Below are 23,593 nucleotides of genomic sequence, written 5' to 3'. Positions count from 1 at the left end.
ATTAACTCATCGACCAAAAAAAACATTTCTATTCGTATAACAATTTCTGTTTGATACACGTTAAACTCATTACACCCATTACTTAGTGATCATAAAGTTTAATTACAAAAAATAACAAGTACTTAACTGCTTATGTAACACACGACCAAAAAGTTTACAATACGAATTTAAAACTTACTTGTTGAAGTGTTGCGTTACAGAGGTAGTTTCTTTATGTGTATATAGGTTTCTACGTGTCTGTCACGTAGGGACATTCCACAGTTAAAATGACAGACAGCGAACAGCGTCTCTTTGTATCCATGGTAACCAAGACTCTTACTTGGATTGGTCAAAACCGCTGCGTATTTTAGTGTTGTCGTTCGTTATTTGCTAATGTAGGAGCGGCTGCGGTGCCAAGAATAAATTACGCTTGGTGGCTGTGTCGCTAAGAAAGGACATTTATTGAAAAGATTGTAATCCATAACAACTTTCTGTTGCTATCTGACGATGCCGGAGGGAGGGTAGGAGGTCTAATTTGTAATTTATGTCCGGCAGTTTAACTGCTGCTTTTGGGCACGTAAAAGAAGTCTAAGCTAAGCTGTATTGGCAAACTAAATAACTCTACACGACTGAAAATTGGTGAAAAGTAATGTCTATGTCCAAACAACTTACAATAGCATTGCCGTGAACTTTTCGCTTCCGTAGATTAGCTTGTTAGGTTATTTTTATCCAAAATAAAAGCCTCATCACTTTATAACTACTCAAGTAACAGAATTGTTTTAGACTACATTTATACTTGTTCAAAATACATTTAATTGATTTATTTAAAGATAAATACAACACACAGCAAAAAAGGAAGAAATACACGGTGTCGTGCTGTAATAATTGTAACAATTCAAGATAACATAATAATAATGTACCTACAGTACTAAAGCACATTTTCATGGGTTGTGGGGAAGGATTTATTATCCCATTGTTACAAAATATATTAATACTTATATGACTTCTCCACTGAAGTTGCACCACAGGTTGCTCGTGAAAGTAAAGGTTAAAGAAAATGTCCAACTCAGCTAAAAAAGTGAGACCAAGAGAAAAGTCTACTGGATTCCAGAGCAAGTAAGCTCCTCCATCTCTTACCTGCATTAATAACTTTATCTTGTGATAAAAGCAAATAATCTGATCAACTTTTTTCTAGTGCATCTTGTGATCTCAGGAGGCTTCAGTCCCTGCTTGCCAAAAGCAACACCAGACAAGAGGTTAAGAACAAGTGACGCCACTCTGAGGCGTGTGTCTAGACATTTTAATAGCAACACGAACCAGATCCTATTTCTTCAGCTTTGTGTATATTTTGTTAAAAGGCTCCCTGTGTTGCAGGTGGCGAGTCCCAGTAAAACACGTAGCAGTGGAGCCAGCCGACCACAAGTCCTGCATCAGCAAAAAGACACCAACAGGCATGGGAGTGAGGGCAACAGCAACAGTGAAGCCTATGAACTGGAAAATTTCAGGTGAAAATGATGATCTTCATTGTGAATCTTCAATCTGAAAACATTTGTACCCATTAGATACAGCAATACTTAAATTAAACCACAAAACACACGCGTGAACAAGCCACAGTAAAACTATCAAAGCGTTTTCCCAAACTCAGAAAAAGAGCACTAAACGGCTCCTCATCCTGCAGCCAAATCTTTGTGTATTATAATTTTGGAGCTAATTTTAGAACCATTTGTTTTCCAGCATAGCATACAAAGACCAAAGATGTTTCAGCAGCCATCCACTGCATAAACTCTTTTCTGACATTCTTACATCTATTGTGAACAACAGACTCTGCAGGTAAAATACTTCTGAATTCTGTAGCATTTATTCAGTTTGTTTAGTTCCTGACAACATTTACATTATTCTGTAGCGAATGGATCGACCATGCACCTCCTGAGTCAGTCCTTAGAGTTCTCATCTGCCTACGAATACTGATCAGAGACAAAGAGCATCAGGTGCGATTTGCTGAAGCCTTTGAGTACTTTTACCGCATGTTATTTTCTCACTGTACACTTACAGTACAAAAAATACACAAATACTTCCACATTTATTATCTTAATGCAACAAAAGAGTCAAATGAATAACTTCCGCTTTTGCCTGCTTCCTGTTCCAGAAAATTCTAAATCAACTTCATGGCACGACTTTACTTGCCAGGGTAAAACTGGAACAGTTTCACATGTCTGAACAGGCTGCATGCTGAGATTTATATGCCAGTCTTCTCATTCCTGCTCTCTTTGTCTTCAAGTATATGGAGTCTGTCACTGCTATGTACATGTCTTGTGGCGAACATTCACTTGCTGTTCAGAAGCTGGTTACAATGACCTGTGAGTAGCCTGAAGTAAACATCACTGAACAACACTGATAATGTGCATGTCCTTCAAGTTCTTATCAGCTCTGGCTTTGTTAACTGCTCTGCAGACATGTTTCAGAAGCTGTCTGTTGTTGAAAATCAAAGAGTCTGGGTCATTGAGAGTGGCGCTCACAGGGTACGTGATAAGATACACTTTATGTTTATGTGTTTTCAAATAATAGGTACATCTGAGCTAAAGGAATTGCTTCACATGAAAGCTGATTCTAATAAATTAACCCAATATGAACCTTTTAGACTCTGGTGAAGCTCCTCTCCACCACAGATAGCAGCGTGCTGTTGGGAGCTCTGTTAGCTCTCACCACTTTGGCTGAGAGGTAAGCGAATGCTTTAGTTAATGCAATAAGCACATTTATGATCTAATCTGCTGCAAGACTTTTTTTCCTGTAGCCCAGATTGTAAAGAGGAGATTGGAAGGCTTTTAATAGTGGAGAACCTACTAGTAATACTGCAGGAATATGACCTGCTCTCCAAGAGGTTAGTAGATGCTACTTTGTTGATGTGTAGTCTACAAGATAAAAGGTTGAGTCTACAGTAAGTAGATGTAGTTGTTTGTATGAACATTTATTTATGGTGCTGATAAAATTAGGAAACAAGATTAGACAAGTTTAAGTGATGTCACATTACATCCAACTTAACTCTGTGCCAAATAATATTAATTTAATATACAGTACATAATGTATTATAGGGTAAAGCATGTTGTTTTGTCTAGGATGAGTGCAGAGCTGCTGAGACTCCTGTCCCCAGTGCAGCAGGTGAGGGACCAGGTGAGGGAGATGGAGGGGCTGCCTGTGCTGCTGAGCCTGCTGCATGGCCAGCACCTCAAGCTGCTGTGGAGCATCACCTGGGTCCTGGTTCAGCTGTGTGAGGATCCCGACACCAGGGCAGAGATCCGGAGCTGGGGTGGGGCGCAGCAGTTGCTCCGACTGCTCAATAGGTCACTATACTTATGTCATTTAAACGAACTGCATCTTTCACATTATGGTCAAAAACTTGCTGTTCTAATTTGTCAACTTAAGTCAAAGAATCTATATACTGTACAAGCAAACCAGGTTGGATTTAAGATGTTGGGAACTAGAGTACAATTGATGGCTGTGCTGTACAGTGACAGGCAGTACGTCTCTGACCGCTCGTCCATTGAGACACTCTCCAGTGCAAACGCAGCTGGACGCATCGAGAGAGAGCACGTGAGAGAGACACTCAGCCCACAGGAGGACACAGACAACACTACAGCCCTGCAGTCAGGTTGGATAGTATGAAACCAGTCTGAATTAATACTGTCGCCTTATGTGTTTTTAACATTAATTTAACAGTAAGATGTGTTTTTTCTGATGGATATTTATAATGAAGAGCAGACAATTGTGCTGTTGCCACCCCACAGTAAGGAAAGCTTTTTCTCCAGAGGAGTCTTATCAGTAGCTGAGCATGTTAATAGTTTTTCCTGAACGAATCTAGACTTTTGAGACCAGACTAGATTTATATCTATAATTTTTGAGGAAATGGTTGTAAATTTGTCTAGAGACACTACAGTAACGTAAAACAGGTTTAAATATGTGAAGAAAAACTGCTGAACGTTACAGAGCTTAAGTGTTTCCAGGCTTTGTTTCTTCCTGTGGTTCAGAGAACGAGTTGTTTATGGTCACAGCTGTTCTTCATACTGACGCTGTAGGATTATGAGTTTTCAAATGAAACGTATTTAATATGTTCTCCAGCCTGCTGCACAGCCCTGACTGAGCTTAGTCTGGATGACTCATGTGCCCACCAGATTGTGCAGGTAAAATGAAGATCCTGATATCGTCTCAGTCTGCCTTGATGTCACGTTGTCCCACATAAACACAGCCTAATTAGTCACGTTACCATGCGTTTTACAGGAAAATGGCGTCCACATAATAGCAAAGTTGATTTTACCCCAGTGCTGTGGAGAAAATCTCACATCTTTACAGGTACACAGATGAGGTTTTTATTATTTTACATCATGATTCCTACTGTACATTGCTGTTAAAACTAATGGCTTCATCTATTTTGGCAGCTCTATGCTTTTCGGACCCTCCGATTTCTCTTTGGTGTGGAAAGAAACAGACATCTGTTTAAGAGGTGATCCCACAGAATATTTTAAAGAAAAATATCAGTTTAAGGTCATGTTATACATAAATTATTTAGAATCAGTTGTTGTATTTGGAGAGGTCTCCTCACATGTTTTGGACTGTTCTTGACGTAATCTTTTATTCATTTCAGACTCTTTCCCACAGACCTTTTTGAGTTGTTTATTGATGTTGGCCACTATGTGCGGGACCTTACAGCCTATGAGGGCCTGCAAAGCAAAGTTTCACTCTACACTGTAAGGAAACTGTTTCTGAATGGATTTATCTGTTTACACAGCTTTGGGCCCTAAAACAAAAAAAAATATTTCTGGGTTTTGGGAACGAAAGAGTGTCCTCAGAAACCTAGGATTCCTTACTGTAAAAATCAATGGTGTGTTGTGTTTTTTTTTGTTTTTTTTTGCAGGAAGATGAACTAGACTGCCTGAGAGAGAGCATTGAGGCTGTGGACCAGAACCGTCCTCCCCTCAGAGTCATCAACGGTTACTCTATACTCGATCATCTGGGTACTGGGGCCTTTGGAAGTGTCTTCAAGGTACAATGAGCTCTTGTAGGAGCCTCAGATAGTTAACATGTACAAACATTGATTACAATAAACCTGGACAACAGGTCCGAAAGCAGAGTGGCCAGAACCTCCTGGCTCTGAAGGAGGTCAACCTGCATAACCCGGCGTTTGGCAAAGACAAGAAGTCCAGAGACAGCAATGTGGAAAAAATCATCTCTGAGCTGACGATCATCAAAGAACAGGCACGTTATTCTTTACATAGTCCTGTATGTTAACAAGCAGGACCATGTTTTGTTTGAAGCCCTTTTAAATTATGTGCTTCTTTTTTTCTAGATGACGCATCCAAACATTGTTAAATATTACAAGACATTCATGGAAGGTGAGTGTAATCATGTCTACTGAGGTCCAGTCCTTGTGTTGTGTTGTTTAATATCCCCATTTTAAATTTCAGGTGACAAGTTGTTCATTGTGATGCAGCTGATCGAGGGTGCGCCGCTGGCCGAACATTTTAATTCCCTTAAAGAAAAGCAGCAGCGCTTCACTGAAGACAGATTATGGAATATATTCATGCAGGTAGCAACTGTTGGAATATAAATGTTTCTTGGTCAAACGTCATTTTGACTGTTTTGAGAAACTTTTCGTGACAAAAAGTGAATGTTCAACTACCATAAGCTGGAATATATGAATATCCTTCAGTAATTGTCAAGTCTGTGTGAAAGCTCACAAAGCTCCATTTACACATTCCTGCTGCATGAGGTCACAGTAACGTTGACCCCTGACCAACCAAGTCTAATGCTTGATATACCTCACAACACAGCTGTTGTCTAAAAGGGGGCATGAAAACTTAATGAAACGATAGAAAGGTGCTGGTCTTTGCCTATTTGTTGTATTCAAAGTTAGACAGTTTATGCAAAGCACCTCAACCTGAGTAGATTCATTTCCCACACTGCAACAAATGTTTTTTTACTGTCTAACAGTTGAGGAATTTCAGTAGGTCCTCACTAGGAACAGTTCTGGATGAAAGCCTAAAATATTAATGTAAATATTTTCCAGTGGTAAAGGCGAGAACGTGTTCTCTCCAACTGTAACTCCTCTGTCCCCAGATGTGTTTGGCGTTGAGGTACCTGCACAAAGAGAAGAGAATAGTCCACCGTGACCTCTCACCAAACAACATCATGCTAGGGGAGAAAGACAAAGTCACCATCAGTGAGTTTTTACACTCTCGTGTTCATTCATGTCATTTTCTGCCTTGTACTGTACTTTTGACCTGTGTTCCCTCTTGAAGCGGACTTCGGCCTTGCTAAACAGAAGCAAGAGAACAGCAAACTGACGTCAGTGGTTGGCACTATACTTTACTCCTGGTGAGGAAATGATACTTGTGACATGGCTAACGTGGCTTACATCACCTGGGAAGGCATGCGGGGCAGCATGGGGTCCCAGGAAGTTTCTCATAAACATGACATTCAAAGCAGGTGGACCAGCAAATGCAGAATGAATGAGAGGTTGTATATATAGTATGGCAGTGGAGAAGGCACAGGTGAGTTGGATATAGGGGGCGTGTTCAGACAGGGGGCGGGGTCAGATAGGAGGCGTGGTCAAGCAGGGGGTGTGGTCAGTGAGTGTCAAGGAGGAGGAGAGAGAGAGGCTGGCAGAGCCCAGGGATCCTGACAAAACCTGAATTCTACAATTCCCACGATGCAGCACCTTGTTCAAATACCCGTTTACAAATGTGTAAACAGGTTTTAGTGTGTATTCATTTTATGTTTAGAGTTTGCATGCCAGAGGTGATATGTTGTTATATGAGTAAAGACTTACAGCTGTTGGTGTATGTATTAGTCCGGAGGTGGTAAAAAACGAGCCTTATGGAGAGAAAGCTGACATCTGGGCCCTGGGCTGCATCCTCTACCAGATGGCCACTTTACAACCACCTTTCTTCAGCAGTAACATGCTGTCGCTGGCCAGCAAGGTAGCGAAGACACACACACTGCAGTTTCTGTGTGTCCCGTTGTGTTGTTACCAGATTGTTTTTTTGTCCTGGTAGATTGTCGAAGCTGTTTATGAGCCGATTGAAGAAGGAGCTTTCTCACACAGAGTCACCGACATGATCAGATGGTTAGACTTTTATTTTGAAATTTATCCACCATATTATATATATTAAATAATATTTTTAGAAATTACGGTTTACACACAATTTACAGTATTGTTGTAGATTAAAAAATAATCCTCTTTAACCTCTGATGTGTTGATACAGTTCTGTGTTCTCCCCTGTTCTGTCAGGTGTTTAAGTCCTGATGCAGACCAGCGTCCAGACATTGAAGCTGTGAGCTCCAGGATCTCTGACATGCTGATGAAGCTGATAGACGGCCTGCATGCTTCACAAAACGCATTGGAGCGGAGAGCAGAGAGAGACAGGAAGCGAGCACAGAAGTACTTCTTGGAAAGGCACAAAGGTCATTCAAACCTTCCACAGGTGATTTAGTTTTGAGAACAACATTACATTGTTCCTCCTGTATTTAAAATACAACATTGTGCACTTCTTTTATTATCCATTTCACTGCTTTCAGGAAGCACTCCATACGAGTAAACATGCAGCTTCATACTCTTCTGCAGCCTGCAGTTCAACTGATGGTGGCCATGAAATCAGCCGAGGTGGTTTTCCAACAGGATTTAACACATTTAAACCCAAATTCATGTCTTGCCAATAATCCTGTCTGTTGTTACAGTAGGTGATGCATCAGATGATGATGGTGAAGCATGTGAGACTGGCTCTGCAGACAAGCGACGCGGTTAGTTCTTATCAAGTACAATTAAAGGGTTGTTTAGATAACCTGCTGTTTTATTGTCTGCACTGTCTGCACTGAGAAATTGTTGAGTTTTGAGATAGTTTAATTTTGTGTTTGAATATTATCCTGATGCACCAGATGTGATATTGATATTTTTATTTTTTGTTAAAAGGAATAAATGTTACATCCGTCCAAATTAAGTCTAGGTAAGAGAAGAGGTGGCTGCTTGTTTATCTATTTACACAGACACAGTCCTGGTTTGTGCTTATCTAATACTCGTCATTGACTTCCTTTGTCCCTCTTATCTTTTTTTTAGTGGGGATTCTGCAACAATAAAACCAGGTATCAAACCAATGAGAACGCTTATTCCTCTGTTTCTACAACACAGCAAATCATACAAGAGATGTTCCAATCACTGTACCTGCCATTCGCTGTAGCAGTCTGTTGTGTTTAACCTGAGTCAGTGACTGTGTTTGGTTTTCTTTTAACGCAGTGTCAGCAGGAATCTGTGTCTCCCAGAAGAAGCTTCGACAGATCGATGATCCGATCCAGAGGCTGCTTGTGCAGCTGCACAAAATTATTTACATCACTCAAGTACAGTTATAATAAAGTCTTTCACACTTCCACCCAATTCAAGTCTGATTGTGCTGAAGGTGAGTTGTGATCTTTTGTTTAGATTTAGTTTTAATTCCTTTTTTTCAGCTTCCACCTGCTTCACACAACAACATCAAGCGAAGGGTCATTGAGAGGTTCAAAAAGTCTCTGTTCCACATTGGCAGCGACCCGTGCAACCTGAAAGTGGAGCTCAGCAAGGTTTGTGCTCACAGTCAGTTATGTAGGCCACACACACTAGTCGCTTTAATCCGAGCAAGGTGCAACCTCCTCCCCTCCTTCAGCTCCTCCAGGCCTCTCCAGAGCTGATGGAGTTGGGTTTAAGCAGCTCTAACTGGTGGCCTTTGAACCACTGCTTTACTGGAGACCCCGTCGCTGCTGACAGCACAGGTACAGTAGACATTACCACTGCTTCACAACACAGTCCTAGGAAAAACCCACAAACCCCTGCAGGGAGCTGCTCTCGCTCACAGACCCAAAGGAAATGATGTGGTAATGTGGTTCATGCGTGACAATGATTCGCTAGATTGTCATTATGTGAGCTGCAGTCTGTGAGGGAGCAGAGTAGTGTTTTCACGTGGAAGCATGTAAAGTGAAGCTGATTCATTTTTTATCCAGGTGGTGAGAACTTAAAAGACGGCGTCACCTATCAGCAGATGCAGGTCAGTTTGTCAAAGATCTTGTATTAAATTATTCTTAATAGAGGAACTGGGAAAAAATTGCCCCTTTGATTTTAAGATTTGCATGAAGATGAAGAGCAAAGGTCTCAAGTGCAGGTGTCAACTTTGTCCTGCTGTGTCTGTCGCGCTGACAGTTGCTTCTCGTTCTAATGTTCGGTTTTCAGGGCGTCATTGAAGAGCTGCTGGAGGAGACCAGCTACTATGAATTGACACACAGCAGGTGACGTGACGCACTTTACCACTCCACCACCATTTACCACCATTAGACATGTTGGAACAGTTGGTTTATAACAAACTGAAATAATGTTTTGTTAAGTTTTATTGGTTCTTGGGTTGCAAAGTCAATAACAGCTAAAGAGTTATTAGACCCAGTGATGTGACAAGAATTAAAGATGTGTCAGACTTGTATGTTCTTGTTAAATTGCATGATTAGACTCTTGTTGTGTTTATGTGTTGACTTTTAGGACTGCAGAGAAAAGGAATAACCAAGAAAAGAAGTGAGCATCAGCCAGCTGAGTTCACAAAGCTGCTAAATCCACACTTGAAATGTAATTGATCTTATTAAGATCTGTTATTTACACTCATTTATAATCTAAAACAGTGACACACATTTATTGTACATGTATGTCAGCACACACTTTAGTTCCTCAGGAACTGCTTTCTGTAAAGTGTGATTTTCCTGTATGTGCATAATGCAAACCAAACCTGATTCCTTGTACCTTGTAAAGCTCGTGGGATCCTGAGCGTCGCCTCCTGTTTTCATTGGTTGAGGTTTGTCTGAGTTCAGCACTTTAAATTCTCAGGACCAGACTCTCAATTTCACTGTAAATTCAGCTCTGCGTGCTCGCGTGTTGCAGCATGTGTTCCAGGTGCCTGCAAGCTACAGCTTCCTCATTCACTTGACTTTCAGTGAGCTGATAAAGAACCAGCCGTTCAACATTGCTTCTTAAACACGTCACCTGTGTTGTTGCCGCTGTTGTTCATGGTGATGCAAGAATAACAGCGTCAACAATTAAACTGTGAGTCGTGTGAAACAGGAAGTGAGTGATCTGATAAAATGTGGCGTGTTAGAATTCAAATCATTTACGTTAACAAAACAAGTTGTACAAGAATGTAAAATTACCAGAGTACAAGTAAAGGTCCTGCATGTAAAGGCACAAGGTCTAATTAGTGAGTGTGATTCAGTGTTTTAGGGAATTTTACTGCGACTAGTTTGAGTAAATTCATGTTTCTCCATCAAGTCCACACATTCTCCCTGTCAAAGACATGCAGTCAGGTTAGTGCTGTGAAAGGGATAGACTGATGATCTGTCCAGGGCTTCAGCTTCAGCTTCCTGTGACTTTAAGTGGAGATAAAATAGTTTAAAATACTTGAAGTATAGTTAAATACAGCAATCTTGTGTATCATTTTCTAACACAAGAGCTGAGCACGCATGAGATAAATCTGTGAGCCTGTAAAATGATTCACATGAAAGAAGTATACAGTAAATAACATTCTGGTATATAATGCGATGTGAGACTTTTAGGATGTGAGACTGTGAATAAAGGAAACTACCAAAAACGGACCCAACTGCCACTATGGCTGAAAAGCAGAAGTCCAAAGAATGGACAGTGTGAAGTCACGGTGACTCTGCTAAACCTGATTTAACCTTTTTATAACTGCGCACACTTCAAATCTGATCAAGAGGCCGCATTGCTCCACTAGATCCACTGGGGGCAGCAGAGCCTTGCTTTTCAGAGACAGTGGTTGGCCTCGAACAACCTCACAGGTTCACAGCATGAAACACGAACCAAGGCGTTGCCTCAGAAGGAGCAGCCGCCCGCAGCATCAGTGGGAAAACACAAAGCAGCAGATCGAGGTCCAGCACTTTAATAGAGCAACAACAACATGACGTGATCTGTTTAGTAGCTCGAATGGAAATGCCACTGGAAATTGAAATTACCACTTTCTGGTCCAGGACTATGAATATGGAGAGTGGGCTACTTCATGAAATGAAGGTGTTGGCACATCTGGAGTAGGCACATTAGCTGTCACAGTACACAGGCTGCTGGCTCTGCCGCTCACAATGAACATTTAATACAGTTACCTAAACAACACCCTTCTTTTAATGGAATGTACATTGTTTTAGGCACAGATGTTTTTTGATGTTACATATTTCCCCACCTGCTTTGCTAACTACGACACAACGCTGCACAAATGAACCTTGTTCGCTCAAACAACATCAACATTTTCTACTGGTGCAGGTGCAGATACACTTAAATCATGTATTATTATAATGTTTGTGTTCCAACAATAATTTGTGCATGTACAGTAATAAGACAAGCTTGGTTGCCGCACTATAAATGCAAATTCACAAATCAAGAGAAATGGAGCTGCTCAAGCTGCATTTTATTTGTTCTACCCCTCAACTGAGCCCTAAGTTATAAATTTGAAAACATTTTTTGCCAATTCTGAATATTTACTCCTACGATTAAAAGTTTTTCAGGTGTTTGCATTTACAGTTATTTTATCTGTTTTGTTTAATCGTACAGGTTGTGTATTTCCCGGTAATTTATTAAAATGGATAACAATGCTTGTTTGACACAGAGCTGATTAAGGATGTGAAAAAAAGATTAATGTTAAGAAATAGCTTTTCAAGTGTTTCACTTCTTAATAAATGGTAATATTCATCTGTATAAGTATAAGCACAGCTTCATGGAAATGACTTAGAAAACAATATAAAATCCCTTAAATTTGACAAGTGATACATTTTATATACAAACTGTAAAATATCCACGTGTGATGTTTGCTCTTTACTACCCTAATGCTAAAGGCATCGTTATTCATGAGGTAAAAATGAATCAGTCTCATGCAAATATAAATATAGAAAAAACTGAAACATAAATGTTAAGAGTGGTTTTGAGGTTATGAGGTTCCTGCAACCAAAGGTTAAAACATGTGGTGATAGATTAAACATTACTGCATCATTCTGTTTTTCCTACAGGATCGTAGCTCACAGATTAGCATTTAGTTCACAAGGAACGCTGTTACTCTAACAACTGAATATCTCCTTCTTGTTTCAGCACAAGTTCTCAGTATTCACAGAACAAAGGCTGCCCTCAGAAATCCTTAGAGCTTCATCTGCAGTTCATGCTGTTGTTTCTTCTCTGGTAGAAGTTACAGTGTCAGAGCACGGAGCCGGAGGACGTCATGGACTGTGAGGAAGCAGCGTCTGTGTGTTGGCTGTGGTTTTGCTCCTCTCTCTCCTCCGAGTCCTCCAGCTCCTGCAGGTCCTCCAGCATCTCCTCGATCAGCGGAGGCATGGAGCCCGGGATCTCCATCTTTAGCGTCACCGCGCGCTCAGCTCCTGCAGACATGGACACGGCTGAGTTTGTAAGCGAGCGACGCACCTGAGCGACATTCAAGGTGTCACAGCAAACAGTTCTGCAAAGACCCAGCGTTGTAACCTTGAGCGCTGATGCTGCGCAGGTCGGTGATCTTCATGAGCGCTTTGGGGAACATCAGGGGCATGCTGGGGCGCCGCTTGCGGGAGTAGATCTTCAGCGCCTCCAGCAGCGGCTCCTGCAGCACCTCCACCTTAGACGGCTCCTCCAGATCCTGTCGGTCTGACAGTAAGACAGTAAGACAGACTAAAAGACTGCTCATGTATGCATGGAGCATGGTTTTACGTGAGTCCAAGCTTCAGTACCTCCAGACACGAGGCAGATCGCGCTGAGGAGGCCACTCTCCGTTTCATCCATTTCCAGCGGCAGCAGCTGTCCGGCAAAAGTGAAAACCTGGTCCGTCAGAGGTCCGAATCCAGCGTTGTGGATCTGAGTGCGGGTCAGGGTGAGTCCATCTGAGAAGGTCATGGTGTCCTGGTCAGGAGTGTACCGCGTGCAGATTCTCAGGATCTGGACAGAATAAGAATAAGAAAACCTTTAATGGTCCCGCAGTGGGGAAATTACTTAATTAAGGACAACAAAGTGAGGAAGAGGAGGTTTAAGGCACAAAGACAGCTGCAGAACATCTGCGTTATCTCTCATTCTGGCTGAGCGTAACAGCGTAACATCTTTCTCCTGCTGGCATCAGAAAGTGTCTGAGTCACTGTCAGCGTCTGACGGCAGTAAAGACGTTTGGCAGCGACTGAGCACAGATGAAGGAGGAAATAAAATGCTGGCACTCACACACAAAGTTGAATGGTTGAAGGTCTGTGTGTGTGTCTGTGTGTGTGTGTGTGTGTGTGTGCGTGTGTGCATGTGTGTGTGTGACTCAGCTCAGTTTATAATAAGCATGGGAGGATGCAAATGGAATGAAGCATTACAGGAAATAAAATTGTGCACAGCAACTTTTTCCAGTCAACGTGTCGAAGCTGCAGTTCATTTCCGTTGTTCAGTGCTCATCGCTGAGTCGTGACGCAGGAACGTACCAGGATGTCCAGGCAGGCCGCTCTCAGCAGAGTGATCTGGTCGGCGATCGTCAGGCCGGTGAAGCCCGGCACGCGCTTGGCGAACTCCACCACCTTGATGATGCACTTGGTGGCCAGATCGCTGAACTTGTCCCAGAGCCCGAGGTCCAGCTGGACCCTGTGGTCTGAGCTGGAGTTCTGGGTGGAGGAGGAGACGAAGAGCGCTTGGTGAGAAATCGCCTGCGGTGGCGGATTTTCTGGACCACCTGCTGCGAACGCTGACCCGTGATTCAAGTAGCAAACAAACACGACAGCAAGAAGTGACAGGTTTTCTGATTCCAACCAATCAAATCAGGAAGTTCCATATCTTTTACCAGATCAACAGATGTCATCACTTCTGCCTTCTCTGATTACACTCATACTTCCAGCTCATTCGATTTACAAATCTTTGTGTTTGTGGATGTTTATGGATTACATTTACAGTTTCAAGCAGCGCACTGACCTGAAGCACATGTTCAGAAACGCATGCAGCTCTGACCTTTAAGTCTGAGGACGACTTGTTAATCATCAGACGTGTGAATGCTAAAGTCTCCTCTAACTACAGATCCGAGCACACGTTCCTACGTCTCCCATGAGAATTGAACACAGTAAATAAACTCAGACTCAGTTAACTACAGTATCATTTGTAAACTGGGTCTGAATTACATCAAGCACCCGTCAGAGAGGAGCGCCTCGCGTTGTATTCTGACAGCCTGGCCTGACTCACTGTGGTATATTTTCCCAGCTGGCACAGGGAGGGGAAGGTTTCTCTGTGAGCCCTGCAGATCTTCTCCACTATGAGGCCGAGCTCCGCCGTCAGCTCGTACGTCTCCATGATGGTCATCTTCACCGCTTCCTTCTTGTTTTTCCTCTTGTTGCGGTCGTTTCTCACTGCTGGGGAACCGGAAGAGAAGGAGTGAGATGCTTATAAAAGTACAGTACATAAAGTATTACCTGTGCTGCTTTTCTATATAGCACAGATCTAATTTCTTCAATCATTTCTTTTGTTGCAGTTTTCTCATTAGTTTTTTCAGTGAATTACTACCTTAGTATTTGTGTACTCCATAATAGATCATCCACTTTGTGCATTTATTGAGTTTGTTTAACACAATCCCTACTGCGTTTCATCTTGTTTGCTTGTCTTTGAGACTTGAAGATCCCATTTCATCCCCCGTGTTTTACCACACGCTTACAGGCTTACACGTGTCTGTTACATTATCGGTGCAGTAGTATTTCTGGCGAGCGCCAGTCGTTTTCAGGCTGAACACTTGGCAGCGGCCGCGTGGATTACGTGACGCCGGCTAATGCAGCCTGACCGGGTTAACCTCTCATAAGCGCTTGGGTAACCGTGTCAACACGCGTCCCACTGACTCGGCCCAGCAGCTACGGTGCAGCACACACATGTCGGGGGAGCTGGGATTATGCAACCGGCGGCGCCCGCCCTCTGCGGCGCGGCCGCCTCCTCCTCCCTGGACGGCCTACATTCAGTGGCTGCGCGTAAACACACGGGGATATCACTTTACGCACCGGAGGAGGCAGTTACATAGCTTCCACCTGCCTCAGACATGTGACGTGTTTACGTAACGCGTGTGCGAGCGGGGCAGTGAGAACATGTGGGGGCCTCACCGCCGCCCTATCGCTGCTCCCAGATCGCTCCACGTAACGCGCGCGTATTTAGGTCACTTCTAGGGAAGCATTTCACATATTCTGTATTCAGTCATGCGAATCATGCGCAGAGTACGAAGCGGTTTGTACAGACATTATAGACAATAAACAGTAAAAGCAAGTGACATTACTCTGTGTTATGTATGTGAGGCTGATTCTCAGCTCATCAAAATTCAAAATCAGGTCCTGGTCAATATTAATATTGGTTCCACTCCATCCATAAGTGGTTTATTTAGTGGTAACGCTCCCACAGGCAGCACTGGCTGACCCCAGGTCAGCGATTGTGTAAACCCCTTCACCCACATTGAAGCGGAGCAGACACCTACATTCCTTGGACATCCCCACAGCGAAGCACCTCTGCAGACGGCAGTACTGACAGCGGTTCCTGGTGATCTTGTTGATGATGCAGTTCCTGTCCCGGTGGCAGGTGTACGCCATGTTCTTCTGCACACTGCGGCGGAAGAAGCCCTGCAGGGAACAAGACGTGAGGAATGAGCTAGGCTCCAACGCGAGGCCTGATGCAGTAAGGCCTGTTTTAATGACATTAAACAGCAATTAGGCTTTCACTGCTTTCACCATTAAACTGCGGAGGTTTGTGTCGTTTGTGCCTCTTGGCTCTAATGTCACTATGAATACTGGCTGAACTCACTCACAACCCATTCATCAGGACAAATTTAGCCTCTTCACCAAACCTAACAATCGTGTCCCTGTTCAGTCGTTGTAGTTGCGTGGCTGACATCATGCTTGCGTTCTGAGTGAACTGACGCAGCTCTTAGGCCTGTACCTTGCAGCCCTCGCAGGCGCTGACTCCATAGTGGTAGCCGGAGGACTTGTCTTGACACACGAAGCACGGCTTGTAGGTGCGGGGAGGTGGGGGTGGAGAGGGAGGGCTGGCGAACAGGTCGTCCGAGCTGGAGCTGGAGCTCCGACTGCCCACTGCTGCGAAAGCACAAACACAGGGGTGAACGAGCAGCAAGGGAGATCTCCCCAGGAGCCGATGCTGCATCACATGAAGCGGATGTGAGTGTACAGCTTTTGAAAAAAATGCAGGAAATGACTTGGAGGGGTCTAATATGTCATTTTTACGCCGTCAATTGCAGCTACAGCATCAGCACAACCATATCATGTCAAACATAAACCTTAAGATTCCTGGGAATCACGTCTCATGGATGGATGATGGAAAATCACCATAAGAGAAACCAGAGATCCTCCAGAATCAGGCTGTGACACAAATGTCAGCTTGGTAAAAGTGCAGCAAATCCCAGGTGTCAGTCAGAGGACAGTCCATCACTAGACACACTTACATTCACACCTATGGGTGAGAGCGTGTCTCTGGACTGTAGGAGGAGCACGTGACGGGAGGATGTGGCGACTCTACACAGGGAACCACTATCAGTTTACATAATACTATGATAGAGTTACATATTTGCATGACGTGATCTGCATAAAGAAAAGCTAGTCTCCGTCTCCGGTCGCCTTCTCGCATCGCAGAGCAGCTGGACTGCGCCGTTACTGAGCACTTCACCTCCTTTAAGCTCTGCTGCCAGCGTGATACTGCGGCTCAGCTTTTGCCTCCATTTTCCAGCTCAGTGTACAACAACGGCCAACTGTCCCACTTTTGAGGAGGGATTTGCGCCTGTGTGTGGCTCGCCAGGCTGCCGGCAGGGTCTCTGGTCACCTCCACCACTCACAGAAAACCAAGAAAGCCATTCTGAAAGGGGGCACAAAACAAGTAAATTGCTCATCCCCATCCCCTTGAACCCGTGGCCCCTGGTTGAACCTGCGGCCGACGGGGTCAGACGAGGACTCCCCCATCAGCCTGAGTGCTCCCGCAACACAAAACAATGCAGGAGCAGAAGCATGCCACAAGGCCAACTGACTGATGAGGGGCAGGACAGGGAGGGAGAGGGGACAGAGGGGGTGGTTGGTGGAGGAGGTGTCCCCCATCCCAATTTAGGTGGTGTTATTTGATGTATGCCATGATGCGTCGAGTGACGCAAACCTTTATGTAGATCCCTAAACTATTTAAAGTTTAATTATTTAAGGCTGCTAAATAGTTAAGTTATCAAAGCTAAATCTTTTATGATGGAGAAAGATGCTGTGGATATTCTGACAGCAGCATAATTTAAAGCACAGTCACATAAATATGCTGATAAACATGGAGGCTCATCACTTTCATCAGTGATAGTCTGTAAGTGAACCAAAAGTTAATTCTGCATACGAAACTGATCAATTGTTCAATTTTAAAGTCTAAAGGTCTGAATGTCTTCTAAAGGGTGAAGTTATCTGATCTCGGAAAGATAATATTTAGCCACAGTTTATCTAGATTAGGCTGTGAACAGTACTCACCAAATCCTTGGAGTTTTTCTAACCTTTTTGCTACAACCAGTCTGAAAACTTAGGAAACAGTAGGTTTTCCTGTATATGTCCACAGTAGTAGTACTGCATTACTGCAGCTTTTTTGCTTCTGTATTTATAACAGCTATAGTTACTGTTGAACCAACATTTAATTGTGACCTGTGCAAAGAAAAAAATTCTACTTGTCGCACGTTTCTAAAAAAACAACAAATGCTAGTTTGAAACCATCCAAAAACAATATAAACATCTAAGATGTAATAATACTAATGTGATGCTGTTCTGTTTTATGTTGTAGACATGCAGCATTCCATGTCTTATCTAGTCCCCGTGGGTTTCTGGTGCTGGTGACCATCCTGTGAACCTGCTGTGACCTCACCGTGACCGGACACCAGCCCTGTCTCAAACACTGGCATGAGCTGCTCTGGTGCCACACAATAAAGTTCACTGTTCACTGTTAAAAAGCACTTTAGGAGGAGAGATGCGTCAGGAGCCGGATCACATGCACTGAAGTTACAGTAAAAACATGTTCAGAGGTCACTGCTGTAAACGAAGCAGTGGTTTAATAAAGCAGAAACCTGGGTGAAGTGCGTAATAAAAACCTCTTGGATCTCCTGCAGCTGTTATTTCTATTAGCTCATCCTTAAACCTTCTCTGTGGACCTGATGGATGACACAAAACTGGAGACTCCTCTGATTAAAGTGCGTTTATCTCAAAAGGTGCAGACGCCTTATTGTGAATGGGCAGAATATGGGCCGTAAATAAACACCCTCAGCGAGTTGCGCTTCTTTTTGCACCTACACTGCGAGCATCGATGGTTCTGCCAGTCCGACTCGATCAGCTCCGGGAAGAAATGGGCCAGGTCCTGGTCCTGCTCGTGCAGCACGCAGGCAGGGCTCGGTGCGGACGTGTACAGGTCCAAGATCTCCCCCGGACCGAACGCCTGGAATTCCATAAAGTCAAACATGGTGCGGCTTCTGGAGCGGCCGTAAATCCTTCACAGCTGCGCGGCTTCGCCTCGATATGTGGCTTTAATCGATGCAAAGTGTTTCGGCAGCAAAACGTGACGGCGACGGATTCGCAGACGCGCGCGCGCCCAGGGTTAGAAACGTATTCCGCAGCTCGACGCGCACCTCGCCGAGCGCAAACGTCCAGATCCGGCGGCTGATTTGCATAACAAAGTTTGTCCTGCGCTTCTGATTCCCCTTCTTCTTCTTATCTCTTCCCCGTTGACGAATGCTTCAACTCAACCTTCTTCATACTCGTTATGTCACAGCGACCGATGGTGTTACCTAATGTATGCGCGTGAACTCCCCGTGAACCTCCTCCGCTCCTCCGCTGACCTTCACATGACCCGCCGCTGTCTGACATCACCAGCAGCGGTGGAGGCGAGTACTGACGGCGCCCCACTCAAGTAAAAGTCTGAATTCACAGCAAAAAGCCAGTGGAGGTGTATCCTGTTACTCATGTTTGTTGCAAACGCCACAGTAGTATTTAAAACACACATTTATAACACTATTATTTACAGTCTAGTTAGAATATTATTAATCTACTAATAAATGTGTTTTAGGTCCGATGTCATCCAAATGTTTTCTTAAATGCAAATTAAATGGGAATAGCTAATAGAAAGGTTGCCAACACACACACACACACACACACACACACACACACACACACACACACACACACACACACACACACACACACACACACACACACACACACACACACACACACGCACACAGTGTCACGGAGGTTTGCTCACAGGATGACAAAGACGGAAAGTTAGAACAAGAGCAAAACATTAGTCTGTTTCTTCAGAAATAGACAGAAGGGAAGAAAACTGGGGGAGACACGGTTACTAAGTCAATAAAGAAAGTGTTGTACATTGGTTTCATGTGGGAGCTCATACTGCTTCAGAGTTGTGGTCTGCAGGCAGATGTATATCATACTGATATGCAGTATGATGCATATCTCGTGATCTTCATCTGACTCCTAAACCAAAAAAGTCTAATTAGCTCCAGGCTAATTTTTATTAGAAGAAATGAGAAGGAAACTTTCATGAAGGGTGAAGATGTTTTATACTGTTTTAAATTATATTGTTATTATTATATAAATTATATTATATTATTATGAATGCATTTACTTTGTGTGTTAAACTAACGCTTACCCATGCAAACTATACAAAATGAGAGGAAACATTCCTTTTTTAATTTGACTGGGCCTTATTCAGTTACTCCTTCTGCTCAAACATCAGACGAGCTCTTTACTGTCAGTTCTGGAGACTGTGCAGGTTTTCGTCTATGAACACACACTCGCTCATTTTGAATGAAAGGGCATCAAAGCAGAGCAGATGACTCTAATGTTCCACTATTGGCATCTCCTGATTGAAACCGTGCGGCCTTTTGTAAAATCAATACTTTTTAGGCTCAATATCTCTTCATTTATGTCAACTTCAATTCCTCCTTGACTTTAAGTGAGAAATATTTGCACTTTGTAGGATCCGTAATTAAATTTACTGAAGATAAAATAAGACAGGTTGATACTGAAGGAAGCGATTTCTTTGGAAAACAAGGACTTGAATGTGTGATGAACTGAGAAGTGCGCGTGGTGGGTGGTGCACAAGAAGAATGCTGTTGATTTCCTGCGATGCCACCGCTACCTCCATTGAGGTGTAAGCGTAGCCCAGTGTTAAAGGAAGCTAATTACTCCCAGTATCTCCCACACTCCAGGGAGGCGAGGTCATCCAGAGGACAGGCATGTGAAGCATTCCTGCAGCCTGCTGCCACTGCTGGACCTCCCTCCCAGCTCTGTCCTCCCTGTCCTCCATTCTCCTCCTCCATCCATCCTGACTCTCGCTCGTACTGCCCTTTCCTCTGTCCTGTTTTCCATCCCCACATCCCTCCCAGTGCTCCCAGTGACCATGCTTTTTTAGGTAGCAGGTATAGTTTTTACTATTTTTACTGGCTTGTACAGCATCATCTAAAATGCACAAAACAACTATAGACTCTAGATTCACTATAAACACGCAGTTATGACCATATACAATATTTAACATGTTGATGCAGAAATAAATGGATGCAGATGCTTCGACTCAATTCAAAGCTTAGTTATGAATTCAAGTTTTATGAAAAATGCAAGCATATAATTTAATTTAAAATTGTAGAGATTTTTACAGTTACACTTTAAGTGTGTAGATTTTATTTAACTGTGTTAAATGCTACTCCATACACCATCACATTATATACATAATATATTCTCAGTTATATTGTCTGTTGTTTACTATTGTAGCCTGTTGGAAACCATTCGAATTCTCAGCTGTCTCAATTTTTCTCATCTTTTCTTCGGCTGAATGTTCCATTTTATCTCGAAGACAGTCCCTCCCTGGTCCTCTAGTGCCGCCCCGATCTGAAGAGAGAAGAGGAATGTTAGCAGGCTTCTGCTCCCTGTCCCTTCACTTCGTGTTCTTGTCCTGACGCTGAAGCTCTAAGGGAGGAGAAGGATACTGCGTTGAGTAGTACCTGCTGGAGGATCTGAGCGTTAATCGCCCGGTCCGTCATGTCGGCGTTAGTTTGGCTCCTTATCCTCAATATGGTCCTTAGTCTAGACTCTTGACACATACAAATACACAACACATCAGAGAGAGTTGCCAGGTTCTTAGCAGAATTGCAACTTTGCTTAATAGAAGACAAAGACATGTCTGTGCATCGCCTACCAGCATAGCAAAAGAAGGCCAAGCTGAGTGAACAGGGCACGTCAGTCCAGGTGTGATCAGGAAGCTCAGCCACACAGAAGTTCACCGTCTGATCGTTGTTTGGTTTGCCGGGAGCAAAGTTCCTGAAGGTGGAGGTGTTGTGGTCTGACCAGAACCATGGGATTCGGTATAAACCGATATATGCATTGGTTCCTAGTGTTTCCATCAGTGTCTGGATGACGTTAGAGTCATCAGCGTTCTCGATCGTTGCCAGGTCTGTGTGGTTCTGTCTGCAGAACGTCTGGGCCGCCGTCCATGTGAGATTAAGTTGAACCAGCACAAAGAATTTGCCTGTAGCATTTGTGACTGCAACAAAAACAATAAATCAGCTTAGCAGTAAATATATATAAATGTTGTTTCTTCTGATATACAATATAAATATTTCTCCCAACCTTCTGCTCATTATTACTAATCTTGTTTTTACTAATTACTAACACATGTTTTTTGGACAGCTCAGCCACTTTTATCTGAAATGCTTTCATACCAGAACAAATACTCCAATATAGTGAGTTGCAGTTGACGTCAGACCACTGTCCTAAATTGTTGGCCACCACGCACGTCTCATGGGCACCTGTAAAGTCTGGCTGACTTGGCCGCCAGTTGCAGTAGCTGGTTTTGCTTGTCTGACCAGTAAGGGACCATCTCCAGGAGTCCGTGTTATTGCCCATAACTCCCATCCAGTCGTCCGGGTCATCGTTGAGGCCGATCCAGATGCCGTCCTGGTTTGTACTTGGTCTGATCATCATGCTCATGTCCCTGCTGCTCGTGATGGTCGCCACATCTTTGTAATATTCTTTGCAGTAAATCTGAGCTGATGCAAAATCCACTCTCATGTCAACATAGGTGTACTCATAACGGGGAAACGTAGAGCAGCCAAACCCTGTGAAGTGATGACAAATATTACACTGGATGAAAATCTATAAGCCCTGAGAAAATCTGAAAATTACATTTGGCTTCTGCATTTGTTTATAAGTTTATAAATGTTTTAGTGAAAGGACTAGTCTGTATCAATTTTGACCGCATCATATTATTACTATTACTGTTTTATATTCCAGAATTTAAGGAGAGCTTGTCTTACCGAAACAGAGAGAAATCCATATTAGTGGCTGATCCATGTTCTGGCAAATGTGAGAAAACAAAGCTGCACAAAATAACTCTAGTTGGAGACTAGACAACACAGAAGTCAAGGCCTGAATATTATTATATGTTATCTATACTGTATATTATATACATATGTATTTGACAAACATATTTGCCCAGTAACACTGATGTAATGTGACAAACTCCTACTCCAAAATAGTGGTTTAAGCTAACATGTGGCTGAGAAGCAGCATTTTATTAGTAGCAGCAAAAGAAATAAGGTATCAAAAAGTGTAAAGAAATAAGGTATCAGTTACTCACAGTGTGAAGTCCAACAGCCCAACCCATCCACATCTGCCAGAACCTGAACTTAGAGTAGACAGTCATCATCACCCTGTATTTTGGAAGCATGTATTCAAACTAGCGACCTGATATTCAAAAGAGGATTCCAATGAAGGTCACCGGATACTGACAAGTTTCATCTTATACAATATCACAGTGTCAGACAGGCTGATTACAAAATTTATTGACTTTTGAGGTGGTTCTAATAAACATAGTTTCAGCATACTGTAAAAACTGTCCTGTCGAAAAGACCACAGCAAGACCAGCATTCTAAGAACAAACATAGACATACACACACTTTATTGATCCCCTAGGGAAATTATTTTCTCTGCATTTAACCCATTCTCAATGTCTCTGCTCGTCTGTGTTTTTGTCACTGGAGCGGTAGCAGTAAGGCACAGGAGAAACCATGTAGCATATGTGGTTTATTACCTACAAAATACAAAACCATTAAAAATTCTCTCTTCTCTTTAACCGTCAAAGATGAAGCCAGAATGGTCACAAAGCCTCCAGGCTTCTTAGCTTTTCATTGAAATGTGCAGGACTATTTGATTTTCAAATATCCTAATGACCTTGAAGTAATCTTGGCCCCAGGCTGCTGTGACATTTTCACTGACTGTAAGACATGTCTGCTTTCTCGTGTTGTGTGTATGGGCTTTCTAAAATAATCACCACTCATAAACACCTGTAGCTATAATCTAGTCTGTATTAAAGAATAGGCCCAGGTGTCAGGGACTGTGTTGGCTTCTCTCATCAACATGAGCGCTGCACGTTTCCCTACAGGCTGCTGGAGTCTCTCTGGGCTTCACTCAGCTTTTCTCCACCTGACATCCTCATTGTAATCAGTACATTATATTTAACAGTGAAGCTTTAATGTGACAATACATTTCTACCTCAGAGATTATTGATATT

At 43.1% G+C, this 23,593-nt stretch overlaps 4 protein-coding genes across 11 annotated transcripts in view; 1 reads left to right on the top strand and 3 right to left on the bottom strand.

Annotated features, from left to right (window-relative positions):
• septin7b (septin 7b) overlaps positions 1-23,593 on the bottom strand; it is a 36,417-nt gene that overhangs the window by 11,721 nt on the left and 1,103 nt on the right. The window lies entirely within an intron of this gene.
• Positions 343-9,802, top strand: nek10 (NIMA-related kinase 10). Of its 5 annotated transcripts, none has more exons than XM_029129604.2 (36): positions 343-500; positions 997-1,095; positions 1,175-1,235; positions 1,354-1,484; positions 1,714-1,809; positions 1,883-1,967; positions 2,126-2,167; positions 2,258-2,336; positions 2,431-2,498; positions 2,618-2,697; positions 2,771-2,857; positions 3,093-3,317; positions 3,486-3,625; positions 4,093-4,154; positions 4,252-4,323; positions 4,410-4,474; positions 4,616-4,718; positions 4,886-5,014; positions 5,089-5,226; positions 5,318-5,363; positions 5,436-5,557; positions 6,088-6,190; positions 6,270-6,345; positions 6,821-6,950; positions 7,026-7,096; positions 7,262-7,454; positions 7,549-7,633; positions 7,711-7,770; positions 7,940-7,973; positions 8,084-8,109; positions 8,261-8,361; positions 8,470-8,580; positions 8,664-8,769; positions 8,998-9,041; positions 9,224-9,279; positions 9,524-9,802. In XM_029129604.2, the coding sequence occupies exons 2-36, from the start codon at positions 1,037-1,039 to the stop codon at positions 9,558-9,560; spliced, it is 3,123 nt and encodes a 1,040-aa protein (XP_028985437.1). In that variant the 5' UTR covers positions 343-500; positions 997-1,036; the 3' UTR covers positions 9,561-9,802. The 5 variants fall into 5 exon arrangements, with proteins under 5 accessions (XP_028985437.1, XP_028985436.1, XP_055359470.1 ...); XM_029129603.2 differs by having other exon boundaries at positions 7,708-7,770; XM_055503495.1 differs by having other exon boundaries at positions 347-500; positions 1,175-1,262; positions 1,719-1,809; positions 7,708-7,770.
• On the bottom strand, positions 10,913-18,865 carry LOC114843249 (retinoic acid receptor beta-like). 2 transcript variants are annotated; one of them, XM_029129619.3, is made up of 8 exons: positions 18,307-18,865; positions 15,935-16,086; positions 15,477-15,618; positions 14,213-14,379; positions 13,468-13,644; positions 12,748-12,952; positions 12,506-12,664; positions 10,913-12,405 (listed from the first exon to the last, which is right to left on the bottom strand). In XM_029129619.3, exons 1-8 carry the CDS (start codon positions 18,470-18,472, stop codon positions 12,224-12,226), a joined length of 1,350 nt encoding a protein of 449 aa, XP_028985452.1. In that variant the 5' UTR covers positions 18,473-18,865; the 3' UTR covers positions 10,913-12,223. The 2 variants fall into 2 exon arrangements, with proteins under 2 accessions (XP_028985452.1, XP_028985451.1); XM_029129618.3 differs by having other exon boundaries at positions 15,935-16,089; positions 18,307-18,864.
• LOC114843251 (uncharacterized) lies at positions 20,460-22,928 on the bottom strand. 2 transcript variants are annotated; one of them, XM_055503499.1, is made up of 6 exons: positions 22,661-22,928; positions 22,338-22,377; positions 21,831-22,139; positions 21,221-21,565; positions 21,027-21,115; positions 20,460-20,913 (listed from the first exon to the last, which is right to left on the bottom strand). In XM_055503499.1, exons 1-6 carry the CDS (start codon positions 22,748-22,750, stop codon positions 20,839-20,841), a joined length of 948 nt encoding a protein of 315 aa, XP_055359474.1. In that variant the 5' UTR covers positions 22,751-22,928; the 3' UTR covers positions 20,460-20,838. The 2 variants fall into 2 exon arrangements, with proteins under 2 accessions (XP_055359474.1, XP_055359473.1); XM_055503498.1 differs by having other exon boundaries at positions 21,744-22,139; positions 22,661-22,924.

The sequence above is a fragment of the Betta splendens genome, chromosome 16, assembly GCF_900634795.4.
Source record: "Betta splendens chromosome 16, fBetSpl5.4, whole genome shotgun sequence".
NCBI lineage: Eukaryota > Metazoa > Chordata > Actinopteri > Anabantiformes > Osphronemidae > Betta > Betta splendens.
Note: the sequence above shows the minus strand (reverse complement) of the source record. Positions and strands in the feature narration are given on the sequence as shown.